The sequence below is a fragment of the Bicyclus anynana genome, chromosome 11, assembly GCF_947172395.1.
Source record: "Bicyclus anynana chromosome 11, ilBicAnyn1.1, whole genome shotgun sequence".
Classification (NCBI taxonomy): Eukaryota; Metazoa; Arthropoda; class Insecta; order Lepidoptera; family Nymphalidae; genus Bicyclus; species Bicyclus anynana.
In genome coordinates this window covers 514,855-527,163 of record NC_069093.1, presented here as the reverse complement: position 1 = coordinate 527,163, position 12,309 = coordinate 514,855, and the positions used below count along the sequence as shown (strand labels likewise).

The window sequence follows — 12,309 nt, the reverse complement described above, 5'->3', positions numbered from 1 at the left end:
TATTAGGAGGAGGATGAAAATCCACACCCCTTTCGGTTTCTATACGACATCGTACCGGAACGCTAATTCGCTTTGCGCTACGTCTTTGTCGGTAGGGTGGCAACTAGCCACGGCTGAAGCCTCCCACCAGTCAGACTTGGTCCAATTAAGAAAACTTAAATTGGCCCAGATGGGGATCGAAACCAGGACCTCCGTCTTGTAAATCCACCGCGCATACCACTGCGCCACGGAGGCCGTCGAGCCGTCAAGAGTCGAGTCGTCACCTAATTGATAGTCTTTCCTCTCATATTTAGTACCCCATAAAATCATAATTATCCCCACATGATACAGCTCGGAAACGATTAAAAATACTCGTATGTGGTCGAGGAGATCCCAAACGAATTCCAGACGAAGTAAATGGAACATCCTAGTTTATTATAATACAATTTGTCACGACTTGAATCATATCGCTGACCCGAAAACACCCGAAATTAATTTCTAATTCGGTGGATATAATATTTTCCGCGTGGACAAAATAAGCGTGTCCCCGAGGTCTTGTTTCGTTCACAAAACGAGTTCTCGTTTTTTCCAATTTCTTTGTAATTCTTCTGGCTTACCCAGGGAATACTTTCAATTATTCCCACCACCCACCGCACGTCGCCCCGGGGCTGTGTGGGGGTCGTGATAAATTGTTAATTAGCCGACAAGATCCTCTGGATATCGCATGCTTCGCTAATTTTCTAACAAGTTCGTTTGCGGCAAATGTAAAGAGAAAAAATTACGTCATCATCTTAGCTCCACGTTACTATTACGTATTCTTTGTCCATGTTTCCTAAAGTAGATGGCTATATTTGATTGCTAGTTAAGTTGAGCCTCAATAGCTTCACGGTAAAGGAGTCAGACTCAACACCGAGAGACATGGGGTCGATTCCGCCGCATAGCAGTCAACCGCTAATCTTTGGTTAAATACGAAAAGAAATGCCAACCAAATTAAAATACACATCACAAAGAGAAAAAGAAAATACAAAGGCATTACATATCACATTTCATCATACAATGGATATTAAGTTTTATAATATTCAGATTAATGTTTTTAACTATGTACCTACATTATCTTAAAAAACGTTCTTACAAGGCACTGGAGTATTCAAAGAAAACAATGGATTAAGAAATATTATTTATGCGGGTACATTATAAAAAGTTCAAAGGAATCCTCCTGCCAAAGATCAAACGTGCGGGCGGTTGTTTATGTGAACTAATGATGGATTGAGCTTGTCCGCGCCATGGGCTGATGGTGTTTGAAGGTACAAAGGTAGCTGCCGGAATTTACCGTGCAATGTTTGGTTATTATATTTGTATGACGTAGAGATTCAATTTGTTGTGTAGGTTGCAAATTCGATTCCAGATGGGACTTGCAAACGTAAATGGTCCTAGATTCGATTTTTATTGCACTTCAGCTGACACTTCCAACTTCAAAGTCTATATTTTTTTCAGTAAGACGGCTTGTATAAGGATTTATTCGGCTTATATAAGGTAATAGTACATATTAAAGATAAAGAGCCGTGATAGCCCAGTGGATGCGTCTCTGCCTCCGATTCCGCAAGGTGTGGGTTCGAATCCAGTCCGAGGCATGCACCTCCAACTATTCAATTGTGTGCATTATTAGAAATTTAATATCACGTGTCTCAAACGGTTAAGGAAAAACATCGTGAGGAAACCTACATACCAGATAACTTTCTTAATTCTCTGCGTGTGTGAAGTCTGCCAATCCGCATTGGGCCAGCGTGGTGGACTATTGGCCTAACCCCTCTCATTCTGAAAGGAGACTCGAACTTAGCAGTGAGCCGAATATGGGTTGATAATGAGGTTCTTCTTCGATCTTAGTCCTTTCAAATAAACCTTTCGAGAGATCAGCTTTGTAGGTACCTACTTATTTGACGCACATGATGTGGTCAAACTTGTAATTTAGAAAGTACGAATAAAAATCTAAAATTAATTTATTATTAATAAAGTCAGTAAACAGCCTCGTTTGGCCAATGGATAGCTTATACGGCTTCAAATCATGAGCTGAGTTCGAGTCCAGGGTCGAGCTGTAAAAAATTAGTTTTCTTTCATTAAAAAAGTTCTTAATAGCTGCCCAGAGTTGGGAAGTTGATGGTAAATTACCAACCTCCTAATGCTATAGGCATAGACAAGTCTTAGTGCCAATTTTTAAACTAGCTACCGGCAACCGCCAAACGAATTATCGTTCCGGTAGGATGGTAGGATGCCCTGGAAGCGCGGGTAATATATACCTGGGTCTGTAGCCATGTAGCACGTCGAATTTTCTTTCTATAAACGCTAACGCTAAACTTATAATATGTATGGGTACCTTCACAATTTAAGTTTCATTTATTTTTATTTTTATTGTGTCTTTATAAATTGCTGTACGCCAGAAATGGTCAAATGCATAATTATCTGTGTATTCTCAACAAATAAATGAATATAAATATGGGGATGACAGATTAGATCGATCTTGATCACGTGACCGGTCGATAGTAAACGTCATTTCTATACATTTATAAATTTTCAAAGCATAAGCCCGCTTCTATCTTCAACTGCATCACCTAACATCATTTGTAATCGCAATCAATGGCTAACTTGTCAAATAATAAAAAAAGGAGAAAGAAACGGCATGTTTTACGATTTTGACCCGGGATTCGAATCCAAGACCCAATGATCCGTAGTACAACTAAGTAGATAACACTTACTACTACTTGCATGAAACTATCACGATACTATTTTCAATATACGCACACAAACCTCCAAGTTTGGTAAGTTGGCAATGAAACTATGTTCTGACGAGGGATCAAGCCGACCCTTCAAATAATATTGGGTAGGCTTCATCCAGGCTTCGTCCTAGATTAATCTTAAAGCCTTTTGACGTATATGTCAATGCTTGACATTAGAACCAGGTTGTTAAATACCTTATATTTGAACGATTTTTCTATTTATCCTTGGGCTCATATTATGTGACATACCTAATATCTTGGCGAGTCGAACGAAACTCTGATAAAAAATGGACTCGAATTGAGAACCTCCTCCTTTTTTTGAAATCGGTTAAAAAGGCAAACCATGTTAATGGGACTTCCAAGCAATCTTCCAGACTTTGGCGCGTCCGGTATCAAATATACCCCTCTGAAAAATTACCAAATTGGTAATTTAAATACCACATTTTTTTTTTTTTTTTTTTTTTATTGAGAAAGAATACAATAAGGAACTTAAGCTAACTTATCCTAATAACTATACAAATCATGCCCACGTGGAATGGTGGCAAGAATACTGGCTGCATTTCCGCGCTGGACAGCCAGGCTGATCCTTTGCGCAAAAAATGAGCCAGCCCTTCTGTCACCAGTCGAGGCAACAAGCCGCGGTGAAATAGTACGGAAAAATTTTTTGGCACTGCGACTCCATGGCCCAAGGGTCTCCACGGCAAAAGGTACAAATATGTAACTCTCTGTCAGAGAGGCATACTTGAGCCACTTACCGGTTTCAGCTTTTTCTGCTGCGGCTCCCGGTCTTGATTCTGTATATATAATACCACTTGATTTTAAATATCTTTGTATTCAAATTATTTATTTGCATCAAAACAGTATAAGACATTTAATATTTAAGATAATTTAAGAGTACGAGTAGGTACAATATTTGCCTTTCTTTATATATTCTCCAAAATCTGTTCTGAGGTTAAAATTTATTCTATTTAATTCTATACTAAAAGAAACGATCTGTATGTAACGAATAAATTCAAAAACTACTGATCTGATTTTGAAATTCTTTCACTGACGTACATTATCCCTGTATTCCTGCGGCAATTGCAACTACGCCTATGAATCCGCGATGTTTGGCTGGTTTGCTTATAAATTTGAAATAATATTACATTCCCCTGCTCAAGTACAGTATACTGACACGAATTTTTTATTAATATATATTTTTTTAATCCCCAGGTCATGTACTGCCCACCTCCATACAACGACGGCATGTCCGGCCGACCACAGCCCACAAAAACTACACGAACTGGCAACGGCAACTCGTGTCACGACATCGTTTGAGAATCGTTACGAAGTCGTACGCATATCGCACCTGACCAGGCGACTATTGTATAACTCTACAATCTATGCGTACGACTCGACAAACGACTTTGTATATTTTGTATAAAAAAACCTACCAATGATGATTTTAGTGACCCTTAATAACAATGAAAATATTTCAAGTGACCACTGATGGAGTTAAAATTATAACTTAAAACCATTTAAAAAAACAGTTATGTTCAATCAAAAATAATAAAGGTACTTACGTGTTAATAACCTTGATAACTGCATTAGTTTAAACTTAGCAGTTATTTCAGAAAACTGCAAATACTATTTACCTAATAATATAAAAAAAAAATCCATCAATCGATTCGTTTAAACATACAAAATATAATGTATAGTACATTCTGTAGATTGCTTTCTTAGTAGATAAGTAAATGGCATTTTATTAATTTTATTCTTGTAGAATACCAAAGAAAAATCATAATGCTTTTACTAACCCATAGTAGATAACATACAAAATGATAACATTACAATTAATTTCGTGGAAACTACTATGTATATATTTTTAAATGTAGATGTTTTGATGTAGAAAATGCTTTGTATAGTTAAATTAGTGTGTAAATAAAAAAAAGGAGTTCTAAATGTTCAAAAAAGTAGTAAATTGTAAGATATTTCTTAAATTACGAGTAGACAATTAATTTTAATGTGACTTTTGATTGTAAACAAATGTAATTTATAATCAAAATTAGTGTTATATAGTGTTAATAATTGCAAATATATCATATTCCCATATTTAGTGAGCCCAAATATGGAAATATGTGAACATGTAAAATTGTACATATTGAAAATAATTTAAAATAACTATTATGTGACGATTAATATAGGTTATGAATGCTATAACTATTAATATCTAGGTACTTATAATAACAAATAGACGTTAAAACATCGAACTATTACGTTATATTAAATATTTATGTAGGAAAACCGTAGATTTTATAAAAAAAAATTGCTTATTTATTTATGTATAAATGTTGAATTTCTTATTTCTTACAAATTTAAACACAATAAAGCTATGATAGTAATCTTTAATGTGCCATAATGTATCACTGTTATCTTCTATAACTTATCCTTGTGTCATACATCGATGTATGACACAAGGATAAGTCTCTCCGCTAGGGTAGAGTGACCTATCCTATCCTAAATACGAGTATATAAATTTTATTTTTTACGACAACTAAAGGTTTTGTATGTGGCGTTACTATTTTCCACTATTGCTGTATCAATTTCGATGTTGTTTTTAAGCTTTGGGTTTATAAAATACTGCAATAGCGTAGTTCAAAACGTTAAGTTAATTTTTAATTTTTCAAACGTTAACCTAGTCACCATCGATTGCTAAGTCTTAAAAATTATTAATTATTTTGTAATATACTAAAAATTACATTAAAATAATGTTGTTTACCTTACGCTTACATGTACTAAAATCGATAATAAATGTTTTAAATAAAATTGTATTTGTTTTACTAAAAAGTTCTCAAGTCAAGATTTACAAAAAAATCGACCAGTTAAGTCTAGGCATATTATAAACTATTAATTAATTAGCGGGCCACTTGATGGTAAGTAGAAAGTCATCGTCTAAGCGTAACTTAATGTGCTTTATCAATACTAATATTACAAAGAGGAAAGATTTGTATGTTTGTTCGTTTGCATTGAATATGCTCTGAAACTACTGAACCGATTTGAAAAATTCACTGTTTGAAAGCTACACTATCCTTGAGTGTTATAGGCTATATTGTATCTCCGTATTCGTACGGGAACAAGAACCACGCGGGCACTTACACTATAACACTTTGCATGCAAGGAACTCGTCGTAAACAGTGGAACCTTATCTCGATATATGTCTATCAACCTCAGGCGTAGGGTAAGCCTCATGTGCCTGTAATTACACCAGCAATCATGCTCTTCAGACCGGAACACATCAAAGGGATTTGATAGGAGATGCGTGGTGGACGTCAAAAAAGCTACTTCTGCGGTCTCACAACATCGCGCTAAGTTAGAAAAAGCACTGCTTATTTATATCGTAAGGGTGATTTCAGACTAGCGTATTTTTTTGCGCGTATACGGTCGTTTCAGCTGCGCTTACACGCGCGCTACATTACGCGCTTCAAAAAACCGAAACCGGTCACATTTCGGCGTGTTCGCTCGAACTGGTGATGTCGTGTCTGCATTAATATAACATATACCTACGAGCTTAGAAGCGCGTCAACGCTATTCGCGCCTACATGCGCTTCCAAAAACGAGCTCCTACGCGCGTATAAAACACTAGTCTGAAACCGCTCTAACGTTAAATCGCTTTACAAGTCTTTGCCGTTAGGTGCCAATACCAACCATCGTACTAGTTTAAATCATCATCAATACCAGCCTATTTTAAAGACTTACTACAGTTCCAGGATTCCCGTATTACAGCACAGGCTTAGCTGGCACCCGACCGGCAAAGACGTACCGCCAAGCGATTTAGCGTGCCGGTGCGATGTCGTGCAGAAACTGAAAGGGGTTGGATTTACATCCTCCTCCTTCTTTGTAATGATGAGTAACCGAACGCAGGACCTTTACGTAGCAAGAAATACCTAATGCGCCAGAGGGTAGCACAATATGCAAATGGTTTCTTGAATATTATTTCGTGTTAATGTTACGAAGGCCATAACAATAAGCTTGCTTGAGTAATGTAGCTTAACATCGCAGCTAAACAGTATGTATAATTTTACAAGTATGTCTGTATGTACGTAATATTACATTGATAAAATTATTGTTATATATATCCTACTAATATTATGAACACGAAAGTTTGTATGTTTGTCACTCTTTAACGCAACTATTGCAACTACTGCATTAATTTGACTTAAATTCAAAATTGAAATATTTTTTACTTTGTATTAACATATATGTCGTAAAAATGCGTAGAGTCATTAATAAAAATATGGACAGAACCGCTGACCTAACCTTGGTCATCGGCTCTGCCAATTACAATAGGTATGCTATGCTTAACCTCACTAATCGCTTACACAATAAACTACTCTTAATTTTACTATTGTACCCTGGTAGTTGTGGTAGAGGAAGTACATCGAGCAAGTCCCAGGACTTGTGACCATTGGGTGTGGTTTAAAGGCGCCTTTTAATACTAGTAAACACTCACCAACCCTGCCCGACATGCTCTCCATGCCCACAGTAAACAATTTAAGATCAATAATTACTTCATCACGAAACATTATCGAACAAAATCACTAACGCGACAAGCAGCATGACGCCTCAAGCTGCTCAACAAAGAATTGAACCAATTAATAGCCCAAGTCACTAATCACTTTCCTTTTCTTAATAACACTACTTAACACTTCACTATTTCACTATACTTAACAAGTAGAAGACGATTATTCCATCTTAAAAACGCGATTAGAACTGAATTACTAAATCAGCAGACTACGGAGACAGACGGAGGCAGGATGCCTCACTAGAGTGAATACACAGTGACGGTACACGCGTACGCGCCATTTGGGACGCGATGCCATTGGATGAGAGTTACGTGATCTCCTATTGGTCGATCGCCGCCACGTTCGTTATGGTGGTAACGTTTTACAATCTTAATTACTTCAAGAGTAAATAATCAAAACCTAATTACATGAAAACTTGATTCTAAATTTATTAAATTAATTAACGTAGATTTTGCTGACCATTACGACAGCAAAATCTCAACACAGAACCTAAAGAGTTTCTTTTCTACTGCTGTCACCTGTCATCATTACTTGAGAGACTAATTATTAATTAAATCAAAACGGAATAGTATTTTGACTGCAAAATGATCAGACCACTAGATAACAAGTCGATTCGAAATAACCACAGAGCAAACATGACAACTATTAGGTCTGAGGCCATAGAGCCCTCAGTGAGCCAAGCTTCCCCGGCGACACGGCCATACTGACGTGCGGTGCGTGCTCTGCAGCGCCTCCAGTTCTTTTCTGTAAATAAAAAAAAAATTCTGAAGCTAGATACTTTCACAATTAACCTAGGCTTTGTTTGAATCTAGAAAATTGTGTTTTTCGAATAGTTAGTTACCTTAAACAAGGCTTAACTTCAGTATCTAAAATTAAAATGTTTAGTTATCTTGGCTGAACGTGACAAGGCTGAACTATAAGACGTGTGACAACACAAACTTGCTATGAACGTTGAGAAAGAGAATATTTATAAGTTTATTTCATATTGACGCTTGCTACATGCGACAACAGCTAATGATTCAAATGTACACTGCTCGCTCCACGCGACAACAGGTAATAATAATTTATATTGACACTGCTCGCTCCACGCGACAACAGATAAATATTATAATTATAAAATAAGTAAGTATGTTGTGTTTTAAGTGTACACGTAGACACTGCTCATAATTTTCATATGAATACAGTTATAACGTGATGTGTAGTATAGGTAGGGAATCAGGTGAGATAGATCCACGTCGAAGGCTCTAGGGGAGTTTGGGAAGGTCGACGCTGTGGTGCTAAGCGGTTATCTAGCGCCGTGGTCCACAGGGGATAGACAAGGTTGGTCGTTATACAAGGCACCTCAGGCCAACGACATCTTTTGGTGGTCGCTGGTCGGCTCCATACGCCAACGACATATTTTTAGTGCCACATGGCATCTTTTGGTGGTCGCTGGTCGGCTCCATACGCCAACGACATCTTTTGAGTGCCACATGGCATCTTTTATTAGTTATAAACGACTCCACGCCGCCAATAAGTAAAATTATAAGTATTCTCATTACTCTTTCTTTTAAAGTGTTTGTGATGATGTTTGTGTAAATGTTAAAATAATTGAAACTATATTCACCGGGAATAAATAGTCCACGCAGTGGTCGATGTAGTAGACGACACAGGCAGCACGCCAGCTCCAGCGGTCGCAATAGCCGCAGGCTGCAACGACTGCAGAAGTAGTAGCGGGCTGCGCGGCTGTAGTGGCGCTAGACGTTTGACACCGTTGATACCAGAGGCGGTACGGCCGCCAGAAGATCACCAGGGCGAGCAGGTCGCCTCAATTGGTTATCTGTGATCCTGCAAGGCCTCCAATGACGACCAGATACCGCTCTTGAGCACTCTGTGTACTTCACTATAAGGATTGCTAAACAAAGGTGAAGCGACGTTTGGTTGTTTCTAATTAAAACCAAGTAGTCTACTTACTAATAGTGGTTTTCTTTTTACCACCGCCTCGGCCATTCTACTTTGGATGTAAACATGCAGGGCTTCTATATCGATGACCCTACTGTCAAAGTCAACTAGATTAAGAAGTTTAGGTACTACACAATTTTGACTACATACAACAAGTGTTAACGAAGCTATACCAAATATTGTATGTACTTTACAGTAAAAAGAGCATTGCAAATAACCAAAGATAGTATTTCGTTACCTGGAGTCACTATGTGTAGTTCGTTGCAATGCCTGTCACAATAAGTCTTGGAAGCTTCTGAGGAATTGTCTTCCATCATCAATAATTTATTTTGGGGATGTAAAGAGGCGGAGAAGTTCTTAAAGTAAACCCTTGGTACAATCTGAATTAAATGAAAAGTAAGAGACGCAATCTAACTAAGGAAAATGCCGTACGCCACGTAAACGCAATATCTATTTTGAAATTATCGGTAAAAGATTCGCACACTCGGCTCAAACAGTCGTGGTTTTTAACTAAAAGTACTCGACTCGCAAACGCATAACGTTTGCAAACGATAAATCTTAAAAGTAATACAGATTGCAACGTAATGAACATTTCTCAATTTTTTTTTTTTTATTTTTTTTTCTCTTTTTCTTTTTCTTTTTTATTTTTCTCTTTGTCTTTTACGTTATTACATTATTTATTTGGATGCGATATGGCGACACGGGCATCACGGCAACCATTGCCGATTCAACTCAATGACGCATCAATATTAAATTGTCAAAACTATTTTACGGTTTTAAGTCCAACTTAGTTACCACAAGAAAAACTGAGGGTAGTTATCAAATAAAATTAATTTCATCAGGGATTTCACAAATTTCAAATTAAGTTGCACTTTCATTGTCAATGTCAGGATTTGGTACAGATTGACCGGCAGAAAGGGATCGCTGGAGCGATCCCACTTCTGATGTCGTAAAAATGCGTAGAGTCATTAATAAAAATATGGACAGAACCGCTGACCTAACCTTGGTCATCGGCTCTGCCAATTACAATAGGTATGCTATGCTTAACCTCACTAATCGCTTACACAATAAACTACTCTTAATTTTACTATTGTACCCTGGTAGTTGTGGTAGAGGAAGTACATCGAGCAAGTCCCAGGACTTGTGACCATTGGGTGTGGTTTAAAGGCGCCTTTTAATACTAGTAAACACTCACCAACCCTGCCCGACATGCTCTCCATGCCCACAGTAAACAATTTAAGATCAATAATTACTTCATCACGAAACATTATCGAACAAAATCACTAACGCGACAAGCAGCATGACGCCTCAAGCTGCTCAACAAAGAATTGAACCAATTAATAGCCCAAGTCACTAATCACTTTCCTTTTCTTAATAACACTACTTAACACTTCACTATTTCACTATACTTAACAAGTAGAAGACGATTATTCCATCTTAAAAACGCGATTAGAACTGAATTACTAAATCAGCAGACTACGGAGACAGACGGAGGCAGGATGCCTCACTAGAGTGAATACACAGTGACGGTACACGCGTACGCGCCATTTGGGACGCGATGCCATTGGATGAGAGTTACGTGATCTCCTATTGGTCGATCGCCGCCACGTTCGTTATGGTGGTAACGTTTTACAATCTTAATTACTTCAAGAGTAAATAATCAAAACCTAATTACATGAAAACTTGATTCTAAATTTATTAAATTAATTAACGTAGATTTTGCTGACCATTACGACAGCAAAATCTCAACACAGAACCTAAAGAGTTTCTTTTCTACTGCTGTCACCTGTCATCATTACTTGAGAGACTAATTATTAATTAAATCAAAACGGAATAGTATTTTGACTGCAAAATGATCAGACCACTAGATAACAAGTCGATTCGAAATAACCACAGAGCAAACATGACAACTATTAGGTCTGAGGCCATAGAGCCCTCAGTGAGCCAAGCTTCCCCGGCGACATATAGGATACTTTTCATCCTGAAAAAATCCATGGATATGTGAAATCTGAATTCCACGCAAACGAAGTCGCGGGCGACCGCTGGTATAAAGTAATTTTTGCAATGTTAATTTCATCATCAAAACATTATAAAATTAAAGTTTTTTGCCGCATCTGTCTATCAGTACTTAATAAACTCAATAACATTGAATGGATTTTCATACGATTTACTTTTTGTTACTTATTTTACTAATGGATGGAATAATTTATGATGAATAGAAAGACAAACTTAGAAATGGATTACAAAAATAAGACAACTTAATGTCAGGACAACTTAATTAACAAATCAAACTGTAACCAAAATAAGACCCCTATAATGACAGATAAAGACCCTACTCTTTACGGAAACAAGTCGCGCCACCTAGCGTTGGCACAAGCTACTACGAGATCGAAGAACGTCATATCCGTCTCAGACTACTATTTCCTACAATATATTATTAGATAGAATTTGTACAACAATTTTATTTGTTTAACGTTAATCATGGGTTTTTAATTTTTTTTCTGATTAAATAAAGAGCTTTGCTTACGCGTACGCGGTCTATATACCTATATTTTTACATAGTCGAAACAGAGTTTTATACAGCCTAACCGAAACCACAGGCCAGTGCTAGTAGGATAGCTAAAGCTTAAAAATTACTTAAAAGCACTTACGTTACTAATATTTCTTGAACATTGCATGTGAACATGCACATGCATGCAACCCATGCAAGCAGAAATTTGCAAACAAAGACGGCTATTTTATTTTACATCTTTAGCAAGCAAAACAATCAATTATTAATGAATCTACTATTATACAGAGGTAAGCTTTGGTAGGCGGGTTACATAGTTAGAAGATCGGATGGACGTTGGGGTCCCAACTCCCAAGGTGCTGGAACGGCGACCTCTCACCGGAAAGGTCGACCCCCCACTAGGTGGACCGAGGACATCATGCGAGTTGCAGGGGATGTTGGCTGCTCGAGACTGTTGTGTTTGAGAGTACATACAAGAAACCTATGTCCAACGGTGGACGCCAATCGGTTGTTAATAATAATGATGATTGATAAAGCTTTGATTTTT

At 37.3% G+C, this 12,309-nt stretch overlaps 1 protein-coding gene across 1 annotated transcript in view; it reads left to right on the top strand.

Moving 5' to 3' along the window:
- The window catches only part of LOC112055470 (allatostatin-A receptor), a 139,612-nt gene extending 134,081 nt beyond the window's left edge, over positions 1 to 5,531 (top strand). Inside the window, exon 5 of the mRNA XM_052884265.1 lies at positions 3,963 to 5,531. Within this exon, the coding sequence (XP_052740225.1) occupies positions 3,963 to 4,067 (105 nt within the window). The 3' untranslated portion in view covers positions 4,068 to 5,531. The remainder of the gene's footprint in view (positions 1 to 3,962) is intronic.
- Positions 5,532 to 12,309: the final 6,778 nt, after the last annotated feature.